Source organism: Colletotrichum paranaense (genome assembly GCF_030867605.1).
Source record: "Colletotrichum paranaense strain IMI 384185 chromosome Unknown Scaffold_3.1, whole genome shotgun sequence".
Classification (NCBI taxonomy): Eukaryota; Fungi; Ascomycota; class Sordariomycetes; order Glomerellales; family Glomerellaceae; genus Colletotrichum; species Colletotrichum paranaense.
In genome coordinates, this window is record NW_026848961.1 from 3485898 (window position 1) to 3500733 (window position 14836).

The window sequence follows — 14836 nt, forward strand, 5'->3', positions numbered from 1 at the left end:
ACCTAATTATTTGCTGGCCGGGTTGATATCGCCTGGAGTACTCGGTTAGATGTATAATGAAGCTCAGAGCTGCTCCTCAAAATCTCCAATCACGAGTTTCTCGTTGTGAAAATTGCAGTGCACTTCACCTCGTCCAATCCGGCAATGCATGAGCAACTTGAACTTGATTGGGCGTGTCTGAATGCGCGTCAGATCACGAGGGAGGCGCGGTTCCTCCAATGCAGTCGAACTTGCCATATCACAATCAGGCTGCGTCTTGCCAAGTAAACGCACCCGACCAACGCCCCTCCCAAATTCCCTGCCACGTCAATCTTCCCTTCTGCATCGTCTCGTTTTGCCTGTCTCTGGGTGCCTCATCGTCGTCTGTTGCCTCTTTGCTCAAATCCCTCAGCGTAAACCCCACGGATCGACAACTCAGACGATCCTGGCAACCGACAACCTTTTGATTTTACCTTGCTCAAAAACTATCCTACCTCACCTACTGGGCTGGTCACCAGAAACGGCCCGCCATGTCCAGCCTCGAAGGCATCGCGGGCCTGAGCCTCGCCTGCAACGTCATGCAGCTCATCAGCTTCGGCCACGAGGCCATCTCGATGTGTCGACGTGTCTACGAGAGCGGCTCCCCCGAACCTGGTCTCTCTGAACACGCCGAGAGTCTCAAAGCCGTGTGCGATGGTTTGGAGAAGTCCATGGGCAAACGGCCGACGCCCGTTGCTACTACTGCTCCCACTGCCGCTGCCACCAGAGCACCGACAATGGAGAAGCGACTTCTCGAGCTTGCCGCCAAGTGTGTCAAGAATGCCAGAGATTTGGAGGAGGAGATGAAGTTTTTGTCTCCTAGTCAGCCAGGCAAACTTAGAGCGCTGGTCGCTGCGCCAAAGATACTGTGGCGGAAGAGGAGACTTGAGAGACTCAAAGGGAATCTGGATGACGCGCAGAAAGTCATGGACACATCGATTCTCGAGCGACTGTTCGCCAGAGTAGAAGCACTCTACCAAGCGAACAACAAGGGCTTTTCAGATCTGAGCCAAGAGCTCCAGCAATTCATCACAGACCATGCGGCTTCGAATAGCATCCTTCGAAATGCCATTGAGACACAAACGAAGGGAATTCAAGACCACGTCACCATGGAATCATCGAAGACGCAGAACGAAATCAAGTCACACGTGTCCCTCAAGCTTTCTAATCATGAGATTTCTATCAAGAATCATGTTTTATCATCTGCCCAGGATGTCCAGGATACTTTTTCACAGAGGATGACGTCCAGAGAGGACTCAAAGGCCAAAGAGCAGGCCTATCAGCAGCTTTTGAAAAGTCTAAAGTATCCTGGAATGAATGAACGAAGAAATCAGGTTTCGGAATCGCATCCAAGAACCTTTCGATGGATCTTCAGCGATTCAATGTATCTCAGCGACTCGGAGTCGGAGTATTCTACGGAAGGCAACTCTAGCGCATACAGCGATGAGCCCGTCAACGTCGAAACGTCTAGCATCATGTCCGATGAGCCATCCGAATTATCGGAGGGTTCTGACGGTGTCAGCTACTCCGTGCCTCGTCCCTGGGATAGCTTCGTCGACTGGTTGAAAGATGACACCCAGAAGACATACTGGATTAGTGGCAAACCAGGTTCGGGGAAAAGCACACTCATGAAATACATTGAAAAGAATAGTAAAACCATGGAATGCTGTAATTCAGCATCTCACTGTATTTCTCATTATCTGTGGAGACCTGGTACTCTTATGCAACAAAGTATCAAAGGCGTGCTCTGCTCTTTGCTTCATCAAATCCTGGACCTTAGGAAGAGCCATGCAATGCAAATCTTGGGAAGACAGCCGAATCTATCAACGAAGGATGCAGACACAGACTGGACTGCAAAAGAACTTGAGAAAACCCTTCTGGATTTTATACGAGAGTCAACCTGCAAATACGTGGTGCTTTTGGATGGCTTGGATGAAGTTGCTGATACACCGGACGACGGAGTTGATCGACTTCTGGACCTAATTGACCAGCTTGTCTCCACAAATCAAATCAAAATCTGCGTCTCTAGCCGCCCTGAGCCAACCTTGAAGCGCTTCCTTGAGAAATATCCGATGCTCAAGATCCAGGATCTGACCAGTCGAGATATTCACTTGCTTACGCGAAAACGCCTTGAGGCTATGGAAATTGACCTTGGATATGGTGGAACGGATGATTTATCCGAACTTATCTGTGAAAAAGCTGAAGGAGTCTTTGTCTGGGTCGTTCTTGTCTTGAACAGTCTCAAACGAGGTCTCGACAACTACGATGATGTGGACACTCTTTACAGTCGCGTGGAGTCCCTGCCCAAGGACCTGACGAAACTTTATAAGGAGATGTGGTCCCGAATGAAGGAAGACAGCGACCTCTATCGAAGAAAGACAGTACTTCTTTTTTATATGGCTATGGAGTTCAAGACACAACGTGATCGTTTTCTTATCTGGGAACCCAACGCCAACCTTCTCGGACTTGCCATTTCTACAGACGACGAGATGCTGAAGTCCTTCATGGCCGATCGAGAGCTACCCGATATGGAATTACTCTGGCAAAAATGGCATCGCTTGGGGAGAAAACTACCAGCGATGTGTGCCGGGCTACTGGACATAACTGATCCCGAAGAAGCTTTCTCGTCCCTTAATGACTACGAGCATAAATTCAAGCCTTGGGGCGAAACAGGCATTGGTTTCACACACCGGACAGCTATCGATTTTATTTGTAACAGCGAGGAGGGCAAAGAACTTTTTGGCCCTTATGTTCCGAAGCAAGACGACCTCCTTTCACGGGCGATAAAAACAGACCTGATGTTACGGCGTATCATCAATAGAACGTATAGCATAACCACTGCCACTGCTAACAAAACCCATTTGTCACTAAAATACGACACAAGCGGAGGGTTACTCCCGAGCTTTAGGCCCTTCCAACATCTGGCTAAGATCTCATCACACCGAAACACACATAATCTGCTTTCGTTCACATATCAGTGTCTCAAAATCATAGGGCTAAACTTGAAAAATTGGTTATCAACACCAGACTTAGCGAAGGCGCATCATCATTTTTTAGCAGAAGCATTCCTTTACACAGCAGCCGTCGACTGGGCTGAGGAAACACTGCAGGCAGCCACGGCAGGTATCGAAGAAGTGACTTTAGTAGAGTCGCTTGCTCTCCGAGCTGGGTGCGAAGCCATCTTGACTTCTTCTGGCTGGATCGAAAACGATGAAGCTGTTGGTCCGAAAGTCTTACAAGGAGGCAATTCTTATCGGCTTTCGATGATTCAAAGAGTACTGAGAAAGTACTCGAATACCCGACGAGGGTTGAATGATAGTATCATTCGACCACTTCAGCTGGCCTGCTACAGGGATGTCTCAACGGCGTGGCGTTGTGTTTTGAGTCACACTCTGGGCAAACTTTTGGTGTGGAAACTCTTCTCCCACCCTGCGGATGATGCAGAACGGCCGCGATGGTGGTCAAACATAGTGGAGGTCATTCAGTCCTTCTTGTCGGCAAATGTGCTGGAAGACTTGGAAGGCCAAAAGTACCTTGTTTCCATCGTACCGTCAAGCGGCAGAGTCAGTATCATATCGGAAGATCGAACTACAACTATGCGAACGAATCCAGGGGAAGTTGTTTTTGAAGTCAACGACGCTGCTATGCTAGCAGTCATCACTGAGGCGGCTGAAAGCGTTCTAGGCTCAATTTCCCTGACGAAACTTCTGCTTACGCCAGGGTATTGTCCAATAGCAGCACCAAAGCTTGTTTTCAATCAACAAGAATGGTCAGGAGGTTGGACAATTTTCAACGAGATTTTACAAGATGGAAGCATGGATGGGCAGCGACTATTCCGGCTGGTGTTAAGTGGGGAGTCACCAACATTTAATCACTGGATGTCTGGATATGGTGGGCCCTCCATTCTACGGGTACGAAACATAGGTCCTCACCGGCTATATTCATCGGCGCTTCGAGCCATCGGTCATGAGCTCAGCACCGTAAATAAGGATTATGCATGTTACTACGATGATCTAAGAAGATGGAGGGAGAGAGTAATGATAGGATGAAAGTAGATTCTTACCTGAAGACTAATGAACGGTTCTTCACTTACTATATTACCTTCTGCATTTTTCCGGCATTAAACCCGGGTAAAGTTTCCATTCCCCTCGTGTATAACTGTGCATAGCGATGCTGGGAAGATACGGCTGAGGAAGTCTAAATTAGTTAGGTAGTAACTGTGGCTCGGTTTCTTTGCACGCCTGAGTGTTGACCATTTCACAATCTTCCACCAGACTAAGTGCACATGTTACACATTTCGTAGTAATAGATCCCTCTGAACTCACTTGTATCTGCCCCCCGGGGACCTTGGTAAGGATGACCTTCTGTCTGTATAAGCTTCACAGCCACTGGAGCTCTTGAACCCGAACTCACGTGTGTCGTTATTGAATTCTGAGAATGACGTTCAAGTTGTACGTTATCTTGATCCTCAACGTGGACCACATCGCTTGTAAACTGCATTAGGGTTGCTCTGGTCTGATCAAGTAAATCATATCCAGTTTGCACATGGACGTCGCTCAATTTCAAAATGAAAGAAACTCTCAGCGTACTCACTGCGAGACTTGAAAAATTTCCGAGTTCGATCTGCCAGAAATATTTCAATGGAGGGATGCAGCAGAGAAGAGGACTCCTGCAATCGGCTAATAATTCCTTCGCAACTGACCACAGGCCGCAGTAGGTCTATCCACCCTCAGAGCCGCAGCTGGTATGTTGTTTCTATGCGAATCAACACCGTTAGAAGAAAGTTTAGGGTTTAATGAACACGAGTGGATTTCCTTAGCCCTCAGCACACGTATTAGATTCAGCATCGTGCCCGTGTGATGCGGTAAGCTGACGGCAGGAAATCGAGTGACACAAATGCGCCAGCCCCCATACAATAAGTCTGTGGCATCTACGAACAATAAATCACATGGACCTTCCAATATTGCTCGATGAATTAGCTAACATGTGGGATTCGATTATCGAGCAGAGTGCTCAATCTCCATCACTCGTACTCCCCTTCATTCTGCGATGACTCGCATGAGGCAGTCAACACACCTCTATTTGCCAAGCACACCCGAAATAACAATGCCTAATAAGCTTTTCAGCTCGCACCTAGAAGTGTCCTTTTACTACGTACCTGGAGGCAGCTCAGCGGGAAAGCCTCCAACGCAACTTGATCTCATACAGCAAGGTAACGACGAGAGCTACAACTGAATTCGCACGCTCCTGTTCGTATTTGCTATACCTCAAGTACCTGCATCAAGGGAGTCACACGGGGCTGGTGACCAGGATCTGTTTGGCCATGTTACGAACGCGGGGTTCTTACACTTTGCCTCCTCGTGCGACTTCCGCATGTTCGTCGAGAGCAATGGGGCGCAGCTTGGCGAAAAGGACGAACGCCTTGATGCGACCAATATTGGGGTGATTGTGAGGTAGTTGACGGTGAGCATCAAAGGCACGTACTTTACCCAGACTCGGCTAGTCTTGTGCCTTCGTTCGACCCTCCTAGTCTGCTACGTCGTTAGACAGTAACATTATTCAAGTCATGTCACCCCATCTAGCAAGTGATGTCTAAGACTATTTGAGCTAATTGTTTGGGAGGGGTCAGACCCGATTGCAACTTCATCACAACCGCGATATGGATTCCTCCGGCAGCAGCTACTGGCGGCCGGGTCCTCGGGGTAGGTTTTGAACCTTTGGCTACTGCAAATCAAATTTGGAAAATCGGGCGGGTAGCAGCGGTGTCTACAGAAATTTTTGTAGAGCGCTTGCAGTCAAGTGTCAGAAGTAAACGGAGACATCTGCGGCTTGAGGGAACAGGAATCATCCTGCAAGGCACTCGAAGCTCTGAGCACGAATGAGAGTCAAGTTGCAGTCGTTCAAGTAAACACGCTATGAGCCCATGTTGTGACGATCAAAGGCTAGAGTCATGAGTGAGGCAGTTTGTTTGAAACCCTTGAACCTGTCCAATGTCGCCGTTCTAGTTCAGGACTGCACGGCTTAAAGACCATAGTCTTAGACAGATAGCACCCATCATCTATGCGTTGCACAATGTCGGGTGATGAATGGAAAAGAAACCGATCTATTGAGACATTCGGGTGAGGATATGCGGGTTGCAGTTGCACAAACCACACGGTAGCATGCTTGCGATGCGGCGATTGGATCAGCTGTGCGGAACGATTAGCAATGGTCGGCGTAGGAAGGGTTGCAATGTGCAATGGGAATCGAATGCAGCCCTTTTGGAACTTTTCCTTGTGGAGGTATTCCTTCCAAGTAACATTATATAATTGCCAGAGTCTGAATAGGTTGGAAGTGAATTTAATGGCCTTTATGTTCGGCAACGACATTGCGGTCTATCAGTTCAGCTCTTCCTATGGCGCCCTATTCTCAATAGACATTCGACATTGATCACAAACATGAGACTGTATTTCACCTTCAGCATACTGGTGGCAATTGACAGTGTCAGCGCAGTTAGCAGCCAGTCACCCTCCGTCACAACTGCTCTCAGCCCGACAACTGTGTCTACACAGCAGGCGGCCCCGACTAAATATACTCTACCTAACGAAGATAATGACCTTTCCTCAAGGGCAGAGGAAATCAAACTCAAGCAACAGGTAATCACCTATGGAGAACCATTGATAGGAGATACATCCTTCTTCCCCAATGGATCGTTGGGGACCCAGATTTCCTTGCGCGATCAGAGCTTGTGGTTGAAGGATTCGGAACATGTTGCTCGATTTGCGATCAATGAAAGTGCCGCGGCGCTTGAAGACATCACCAAGGTAGTCCAAATTATGTTCATTAATGCTAATAATCGTCTGGCTAACACCTATGGTTCAAGCATGGTGGCCTCAAGCGTCTCGAGGACTTCAAAATCCTCTACGATGGTCACTGGTCAGGATCGGTCCCTGGCGGCATCGCCAAAGGCCAGTTCAGCAACTTTACATCGGACCTTTTGTTCGCTATGGAGCGCCTCTCAACCAATCCTTACATCATTCGCCGTCTGACCTACAGAAAGGACAAATTACCTTTCCCTCTTGACGATAAGACAGTCAGGAAGATTACTGGAACAACGCTCGACTCACTTCATAGGGACGGTCGTCTATTCTTGGCCGACCACAGCTATCAGAAAAAGTACTTCGCTCAACAAGGCCGATACTCAGCTGCGTGCCAAGCGCTGTTCTACCTTGACAAGCGCTCCGACCACATTCTTCCCCTGGCCATCAAGACGAATGTCGGCGCTGATCTTACATACACACCCTTGGACACGACTAATGAGTGGCTACTGGCCAAGATCATGTTCAACGTCAACGACTTTTTCCACGGCCAGGTCTATCATCTCCTTAATTCCCACGATGTTGCTGAGATTGTCTACCTAGCTGCCCTTCGCACGTTCAGCAGCCGTCACCCTGTCCTCAACCTCATGGAACGACTCATGTATCAGGCTTATGCTATCCGACCCATAGGCGACAGAGTGCTCTTCAACCCAGGCGGTTTCTTTGACCAGAACTTTGCCTTTTCAAATGTAGCCGTACGCCAATTCGGTGCAGAGTTCTATCCGACTGTTGCCGGTCCGTTTCAAAGCAATTACTTTGAGGATAACCTGCGATTACGTGGTCTGTTACACTCGCCTTCTGGCCCGAAACTTCCTCATTTTCCCTTTTATGAAGATGGGAAAGAGATCGTTGGAGTCATTCGGAAATTCATTGAAGCTTTCGTCGAGGCAACCTACAAGTCTGATCGAGTGCTGTCCAAAGATTGGGAGTTACAAGCTTGGATTACCGAATCCAATGGTCCTGCAGAAGTCATCGACTTCCCATCAGCGCCGCTGAGAAGCAGGAAGCAGCTGGTTGATATTCTGTCCCACATGGCATGGTTGACAGGTGTTTCACGCCATGTTCTGAATCAAGGTGAGCCCGTGACGGCGTCTGGCGTGCTACCACTTCATCCCCTTTCTCTGTACGCGCCTCTTCCTACGAAGAAGGGACGAATCGAAAACCTCCTCCCTTGGCTCCCCAACGAACAAAAGTCGGTCGACCAGATTACTCTTCTCGCACGTTTCAACAGGCCTCAGGTTGTCGAGAAGAACCAGACTCTGCGATACATGTTCAACGCTGAAAGTCTTCTCGCCGGGACCAACAGGGCTGTTGCGGTGGCAAATGACCGGTTCATGAAAGACATAGGTAGTATCAGTAGGAGGATCAGCGGGCGGCGGTTTGACAGCGAGGGTTTAAGTCAGGGCATGCCATTCATCTGGACCGGCATGGACCCTGGAGTGATTCCATTTTACTTGAGTGTTTAGAAACTGTTTGCACACAATTGGCCAACTTCTATGGTACCTTTCTATATGGGTCACGCAAACGATTGGGCATGGACAATAATCAGGTTCAATCCCTGCGAGGAGATGTGGGCGAACGTCAACAATTAGCAATCGGCAAGTACGACCCAGGTAAAGGGGACGCCGATAGGTTTAATAATACAACTCTAACCCATGGCACTATCTCCCCGACATCTGAACTAAAGGGGGATGAGCATGGGGACCCAACGTACCTAAGCTTTTCGAACTGGTAAAAAAATCGATACTCCAAGCACATTTGTGAGTATTCCCTAGCCTCTAGATAACGACTTGAGGTGCCCTTCTCAACGTCATGAGCGCAAAATTCTCCAGTCTGATTCAAACATTCAAAGGTGGAACCGTCGACCTTCGGACTTTATCAGTACAGAGCCTCCGCGGATCTAGACAGCTGCTGGGGACTTGGCAATCGTTGAAATATCATGGCAGCTGCCGCCGCGCCGCCGACTCCGGGACGGAGAAGTTATGACTTTCCTAATTAAGATGGCAAGAGATTCCGGGTCCCGAGTCAAGCTTCTTGGCAGATACTGACGTAATAAGGAACAGAGATGCGTATGAGTGGGTGCTGTGACTGATTCCACGGGAACGATATGAGTCGTGTTGCTGTGAATTCGACTCTTGGCTCTGCCGGACCCTTCTCGAAAATCCCCACCTTACAGAAATGCTCTTGTGGGCTGGCAAGAGGTGAAAACTTGTTAGAAATAAAATTTACCACTTACGGCTCTTCTCGCGGACTCCCAAGCTCCCTAGTAGGAATTATGGTACATGCAAAGTCATCATAGGCTCTGCAGGCCAAAAAGGACTGGCTGCCAATAGTTGAGAGATGAAAAGGGTTCTTAAGGCTACTGATATCATACCGCGTCGGCTCAAATCCGACGCGCCACTCGGGGATTCTGCATAATACACTGCCGCTCCTCTAGGGGTCAGTCACCGGAAGTAGTCTGGAACTCTGGAAAATTCGCAACCACTTCGTCAGCAGATTTAACAAGCGAAGGCTCTAGTTGATGCACCTTCTAGATTGCAGAACTTCTGGTAACTGTCGAATTGGACAGCTTCCGATTTTTTCGACGCCCGCATTCCGGTCTTGGGTTGTAATCGATGCGGATCTTGCAATGGCATTTTGCCAAGGCGAAAATCTCCTATCCACACCCATGACAACATCGGCGACACCACATCAGTGATCTTTCGGCTCGGGTCAACCGCGGCTCTCATCGGTCGCCCAATGCCTCCACTGATTATGCTTGGTCGTCGGGTCAAGGTTGATTCAACGTGCAGTGACCAGGCGGACCGCCCCTGAACTTACGCGGCCAGGAGTCTTGGCGGCCCGCCGGGGATGGCGTCCGGGTGCGGCTTGGGGGCTTCGGACCCCAGAAGTCAACCGTAATATCTGGGCCGTGATTGGCGAATCGCCTTTTACTATGCGACGAACTGCCGAATGGGGAATTGATCAGAACGTGGTTCTTCGGGATGTGGGAGCGACCTGTGGTGCGAACCCGACGTCAGTGGAGAATTGGAGATCGTGAAAGGTGGACTGCAGCTTGGTTTGGCAGTTTCACGGATCTGAGCGTGATGAGAGGGGGGCAATGGCTGACAAAAGAAACGTCCTGATGAGATGAACTTGTTTTCTGGATCCTCGTCAGGGGTCATACGGGACGAAGCAGGGGAGATGATATTTTTCGTCTATTCGTGGAAGGTGAAGAACAATCGAAAGAAAGGATGAACGTATAAATGAAGGATCAGCTCCCTCGTTGTTGATCAGTTCTAGCTTGATCAGCAGCTTAGATCTCGGTAGCTTGACTTTGACAATAGGTCCCAGACATTCTCTCGTTGAACAGTCTCTACAACACTCTTTCTCGACTTACACTCTTTTTCAACCTACAATATGCAGTTCCAGCTCCTTGCTCTCGCTACTGCGCTCCTCACGGGAGTGGCCGTTGCTCACCCGGGTCATGACCACACTCTGAGCCACTCAGAGATTGCCCGCCGTTCCAACCTCGCCAAGCGTTGCTCGGTGCAATCCGGCCAGTTCCAGGAGGTTCGCAGGAAGCGTCAGGCCGAGAAGCGCTCGCTCGTCAGCCGCTCTCTCGTTCAGCGCGACAGCAATGTCACTATTCATACTGAGGGTCCCCACTATAACACCCTTCAGAACGACACTTGCGTCCTGACGCCCGAGGTCACCAAGGGACCCTATGTCTGGCCTCAGTCTCAGACCCTGCGCCAGGATATGAGCGAAGATCAACCCGGTGTTCCTCTCTATCTGGATATTGGTGTTCTCAACGTCAATACCTGCGAAGTTATGAGCGACGTCTTAGTCGTAAGTACCCCTAATCCCAATCTGAATCATGATATTGAGCGCTGACCATCACCAGGACCTTTGGCACTGCAACGCTGTAAGTAAATCGAAAGGCTTCAACCCTCACACGTTGACTAACTGGATTGCCCATAGACCGGATCTTACAGCTCATTCACGGGCCACAGCCCCAACACTCCCTTCGAAGAGCTCCTCGACCAGCTCAACGTCACTATCGGCCCCGATCTGGACCTGCACACCGACGCCACCACCTGGCTCCGCGGCATCTGGCCTACCGACTCTAACGGCATCATGGAGATGAAGACCGTCTTCCCCGGTTTCTACGTCGAGCGCACCATTCACATCCACGCCCAGGTCCACACCGACTGGTCCGTCCGCAGCAACGGCACCGTCGTCGCTTCCAACATTGTCAGCACCGGCCAGCTCTTCTTCGACGAGCCCCTCAGCCAGCAGATCATGGCCCTCGAGCCCTATGTCAGCCACACCGAGATCAACCGCACCACCAACGACATTGACAGCATCTTTGCGGATGAGAGCAAGGGTAACTGGAACCCCAACATGGTTGTCGAGCCCCTCGACGGTGAGGATGTTACCAAGGGCATGCTCGCCTACATCACCATCGGTGTTGAGGCATAAATGGCGCAAGACGGACTATGAATTTTGTATCGGATATTCTAGAGAGGCCGGCGTCTGGGTTAGTAGATGCTTAGAAGTTCGGAGATGACAAATAGATCACCAAATTATTGGGAAATCCTCACCTTTGCCGACAATAAGACAAGCTACATATTTCTTTCACGTGAATGGGAATTGCACTTGAAATTATTGTACATTGGTATCGTTCATGTCATTATGTACTTTAAGTACACGTCGTTGGTAGTCAACCTTCGCAATGCGTGCTCATAGCAGCCTACTTCGTACTTATACCCCTTTAGCTGCGTTCACACTCTTTGCTGTTCAAAGGTTTTTGGGCTCCAATTGCTCCTCGGGAGCTTCAATGACGCGACGTCCACCCTTGGAACGTCGATCGGCGTCCAGGGATTGAGCAAACTTGGACCTCTCTCTAATGACGGGCCCCTTCCAGTAGATGAGATATACTGGAATGGTGACCATGAATGCCAGACAGGCGAGGACAGTGCTTGCATACTCAGTGTGTCGTGAACTTCCAATGTTCTCATACAGTGGAGTAGAGTACATCGCTGCAATGCCAGCAAGGAAGTCTCGTGCAAACCCATTACCACCGGTAGCAGACGCAGAGTAGGGTCCGTATGCGGCGATCATGTAATCGACCGTGCTCATGTAGATGGCAAAGTTGGCAATGGCGATGAGGCAGGAGAAGATCATGGGCGCGATCCAATGAGATTCGGGAGGTCCCATGGAGGTCCAAGCGAAGCCGAAGAGCCCAATGGTTTCGAGGGGTGCAAGATACAGCAACCACTTCAGGCGACGCTCAGGTGCGAGTGCATCAGGACCTTTCGCCTTGATGACACGATGGTCTCTGATGATCCATGGCACATAGGAGATGTAAGCGAGGATATAGCCGATATTGATTGGGATGAAAGCCCAGGCCTTTTGCAGAGTCCCGAAACCCCACTTGTTGAACACCGGCGTGAAACCTTCTTGGAAGGTGAAGATAAGGGCATCGGAGAAACCTGAAAGCAGAGAGCAGGAGAGAACGATGGGCTCTCTAAGGAACATCTCAAAGGGACGCATCCACGTGATGGCAAACTCGTGCATCGAAAGCCGAGGCTTCTTGACCTCGTTGGGTCCGTAGATATTGGTATCTTCGCCGGATGTGCGTCGCCGCTTTGCTTCCCTGTCCATGATTATGGTGGAGCGGCTCTCGGGCATGAAGAAGTGGACGGCTTGGACGACAACGCCGAAGATCATCTGAATCCACAGATTCCAGTACCACGGAAGAAACTTCTGAATAGGTCCTCCAGCGACAGGGCCGACGGAAGTTCCGAGAACGGAAGACAGAACGACGAAGAGGACTGCCCACTGCTGCTCCTCGGGCTGGTAGAGATCAGCAACCATGCCGAGAGTCACACTACCTCCAGCTGAGCTGAGACCGCCCTATTCAGATCAAGCATAGTCAGTTACTGGCTCACTAGCATAGAAAGATCTCTGACTTACTAGGGCTCGAGCGACAACTATGCTGCCGAAATTGGGAGCCAGTGCAGCAAGGATCTGCCATATGTTGACGAGGAATAGGGAGCATCTAGACTTAATATTAGTTGTGAAAAGCTAGAGTGGCCTCTCAGTGCTTACTGCAAGATCTTCCATCGTCCGAACTCCTCACTCCAAGGAGCCCACAGCTCACATCCAAAAGCGTAGAGAACTAAGAAAGCACACTGTGCACTACGTGCCGCCTGCTCACTGACATGGAACCCCTCGCTGATAGGAGTAACAGCGCTAGGAAAGACACTAGTGTTGAAGTTCATAGACACCTGAACGGCAAAAATAGAGGAGAGAAGCATCCACTTTTTCCATGCCGGCCACGAGTATCCCAGCAGATGATAGCACTCATCCTCGGTGATGACACGCTTCCCATCGGGGGTGTACTCAGGCTGCTTGCTGCTCGTTGCCCTTGCTAGGTCTTCCTGCCTGCGCGTGCCTTCAGCCTCTTCGTCTCGGCCCAAGCCGCCTTCAAAGAAGCCCCCGGTTGGCGCATCCTCGGACTTTTCGTTGAGGGGCTGTTGTGGTTTCTCGCCGTCAAAGCTCCGGTCGACGCGTGTTACGCTGCTGTCTCGGGTCGGAATCGTCTCATCGACGTTGCTTGGTCGCGAGGCCCGAGAATTATCACCAGGAGGCGCTGAAACCATGTTGACAATACTATCTCTGACGAATAGCTGCCTCGACCCAGACGGTAGGTGTGACGATGCTTGCCTTTGACGTCAGATTTAGGTCAGAAGAACCCCAAAATATTGACCCGGTGTGCGTCGCGATCGTCGATGTGAATGTGATAGGTGTGCTGACGGAAATTCATAAAATCAGGAACAACCCATCTCAGAAGTCGATGGCGAATGCTATCTAGAACATCTGCCCCAGATCTCCCTTCCCCGGGTCTTCGGGCTTGTTTATCAACTTCCAGATTTTCCACACGGAAGGCAAAGTTTCCTGCGTTTAGTTGGAGATATGACGCTATCCTGCCAAGAGTCTACTTGCGATGTTACTGCAGCGTGTCTATCGGTGAAAAAGAGGATCCGAGGTAAGGTCCAGAAAAGTCTCCCTTTCTGAGTTGAGGTTCTCCCGCATCCTCCTCTAATTCGGCTTTCCTATCCAGCGGAGCCGAAACACTGGGAACCTTTCTGCCATTTTTCTGCTCATCTCTGGGGTTTCAATCGAAGAAACGGTCGCATATCTACTGCAACCTGACATCATCATCCCGTAGAAATACTCAGATTTGCGGGTCGGCGGTGGAAACAATGACGGAAATCTGGAGCCGGTGAAGCGCGGGCCACGCAGTTCATCGGCGATACTCGCGGTGTTGATGTGGGTTTCGTTCATGTCGCCTCAACCGAACTTGGAAATTGCACAATTGCGATGGTTTTCAGCTCTCCTAACACGGGCGAAATCCCAGGTCACTCTGATGTTGTGGGATGGAGACTGGCTTATGGTTGTTGTTCAAGCGTAACCGTCTAGCTGGAGACCATGCTGCGCGATGATGTATCCAGAGAGTGGGCACAGTTGGCTCACTCTAAGCGTCTAGTAGGGTGCTTTTGCCAACGTCTGAAACAATGCGATGAAACTACAAGACTCAGGAACTAAGCTTGCGTAGATAGGTCGAGCATCAACTGATCCTGTCTTATCTTTTCCACTCGAAAAGCCTTCCGGGATGCAAGAGCTAGTATACGAAGGACCGGTCGCTCAAAGCGGGGCCGCGTCCGAAGGTGGGGCCGTGGTGAAGTCGGGTTTGTCCGTACCAAGTCAAGCCGAGTAAATACCGGATTTGGATCCTAGTCCCTTCACAAATGCGATTTAGAATGTGATTTACCTCACCTGTAATCGCGTTTGAACTCGTTGCGAAAGAAATTGGGGTGGTCGGAAAACATGTTATACAATAGGGACAGCACGCAATTTTTGGCTGTGGTCGCGAGCGATCACAACTAGAGGGACTTGCTGTAGAAGATACT

General features: G+C 50.0%; 5 protein-coding genes across 5 annotated transcripts; 3 read left to right on the forward strand and 2 right to left on the reverse strand.

Annotated features, from left to right (window-relative positions):
- Positions 1-509: 509 nt before the first annotated feature.
- Positions 510-4067, forward strand: CPAR01_04751 (uncharacterized protein; the record flags this gene model as incomplete). The annotated part of the gene is made up of 1 exon (XM_060489031.1): positions 510-4067. The coding sequence occupies one exon, from the start codon at positions 510-512 to the stop codon at positions 4065-4067; it is 3558 nt and encodes a 1185-aa protein (XP_060353237.1).
- A 2388-nt stretch (positions 4068-6455) lies between these two features.
- Positions 6456-8341, forward strand: CPAR01_04752 (manganese lipoxygenase; the record flags this gene model as incomplete). Its single annotated transcript, XM_060489032.1, has 2 exons — positions 6456-6821; positions 6881-8341. 2 exons carry the CDS (start codon positions 6456-6458, stop codon positions 8339-8341), a joined length of 1827 nt encoding a protein of 608 aa, XP_060353238.1.
- A 1467-nt stretch (positions 8342-9808) lies between these two features.
- CPAR01_04753 (uncharacterized protein) lies at positions 9809-10039 on the reverse strand (the record flags this gene model as incomplete). Its single annotated transcript, XM_060489033.1, has 1 exon — positions 9809-10039. One exon carries the CDS (start codon positions 10037-10039, stop codon positions 9809-9811), a length of 231 nt encoding a protein of 76 aa, XP_060353239.1.
- Positions 10040-10274: 235 nt separating this feature from the next.
- Positions 10275-11339, forward strand: CPAR01_04754 (protocatechuate 3; the record flags this gene model as incomplete). The annotated part of the gene is made up of 3 exons (XM_060489034.1): positions 10275-10706; positions 10762-10782; positions 10839-11339. 3 exons carry the CDS (start codon positions 10275-10277, stop codon positions 11337-11339), a joined length of 954 nt encoding a protein of 317 aa, XP_060353240.1.
- Positions 11340-11657: 318 nt separating this feature from the next.
- CPAR01_04755 (major facilitator superfamily transporter) lies at positions 11658-13525 on the reverse strand (the record flags this gene model as incomplete). Its single annotated transcript, XM_060489035.1, has 3 exons — positions 11658-12776; positions 12837-12921; positions 12972-13525. 3 exons carry the CDS (start codon positions 13523-13525, stop codon positions 11658-11660), a joined length of 1758 nt encoding a protein of 585 aa, XP_060353241.1.
- Between the last annotated feature and the right edge of the window lie 1311 nt (positions 13526-14836).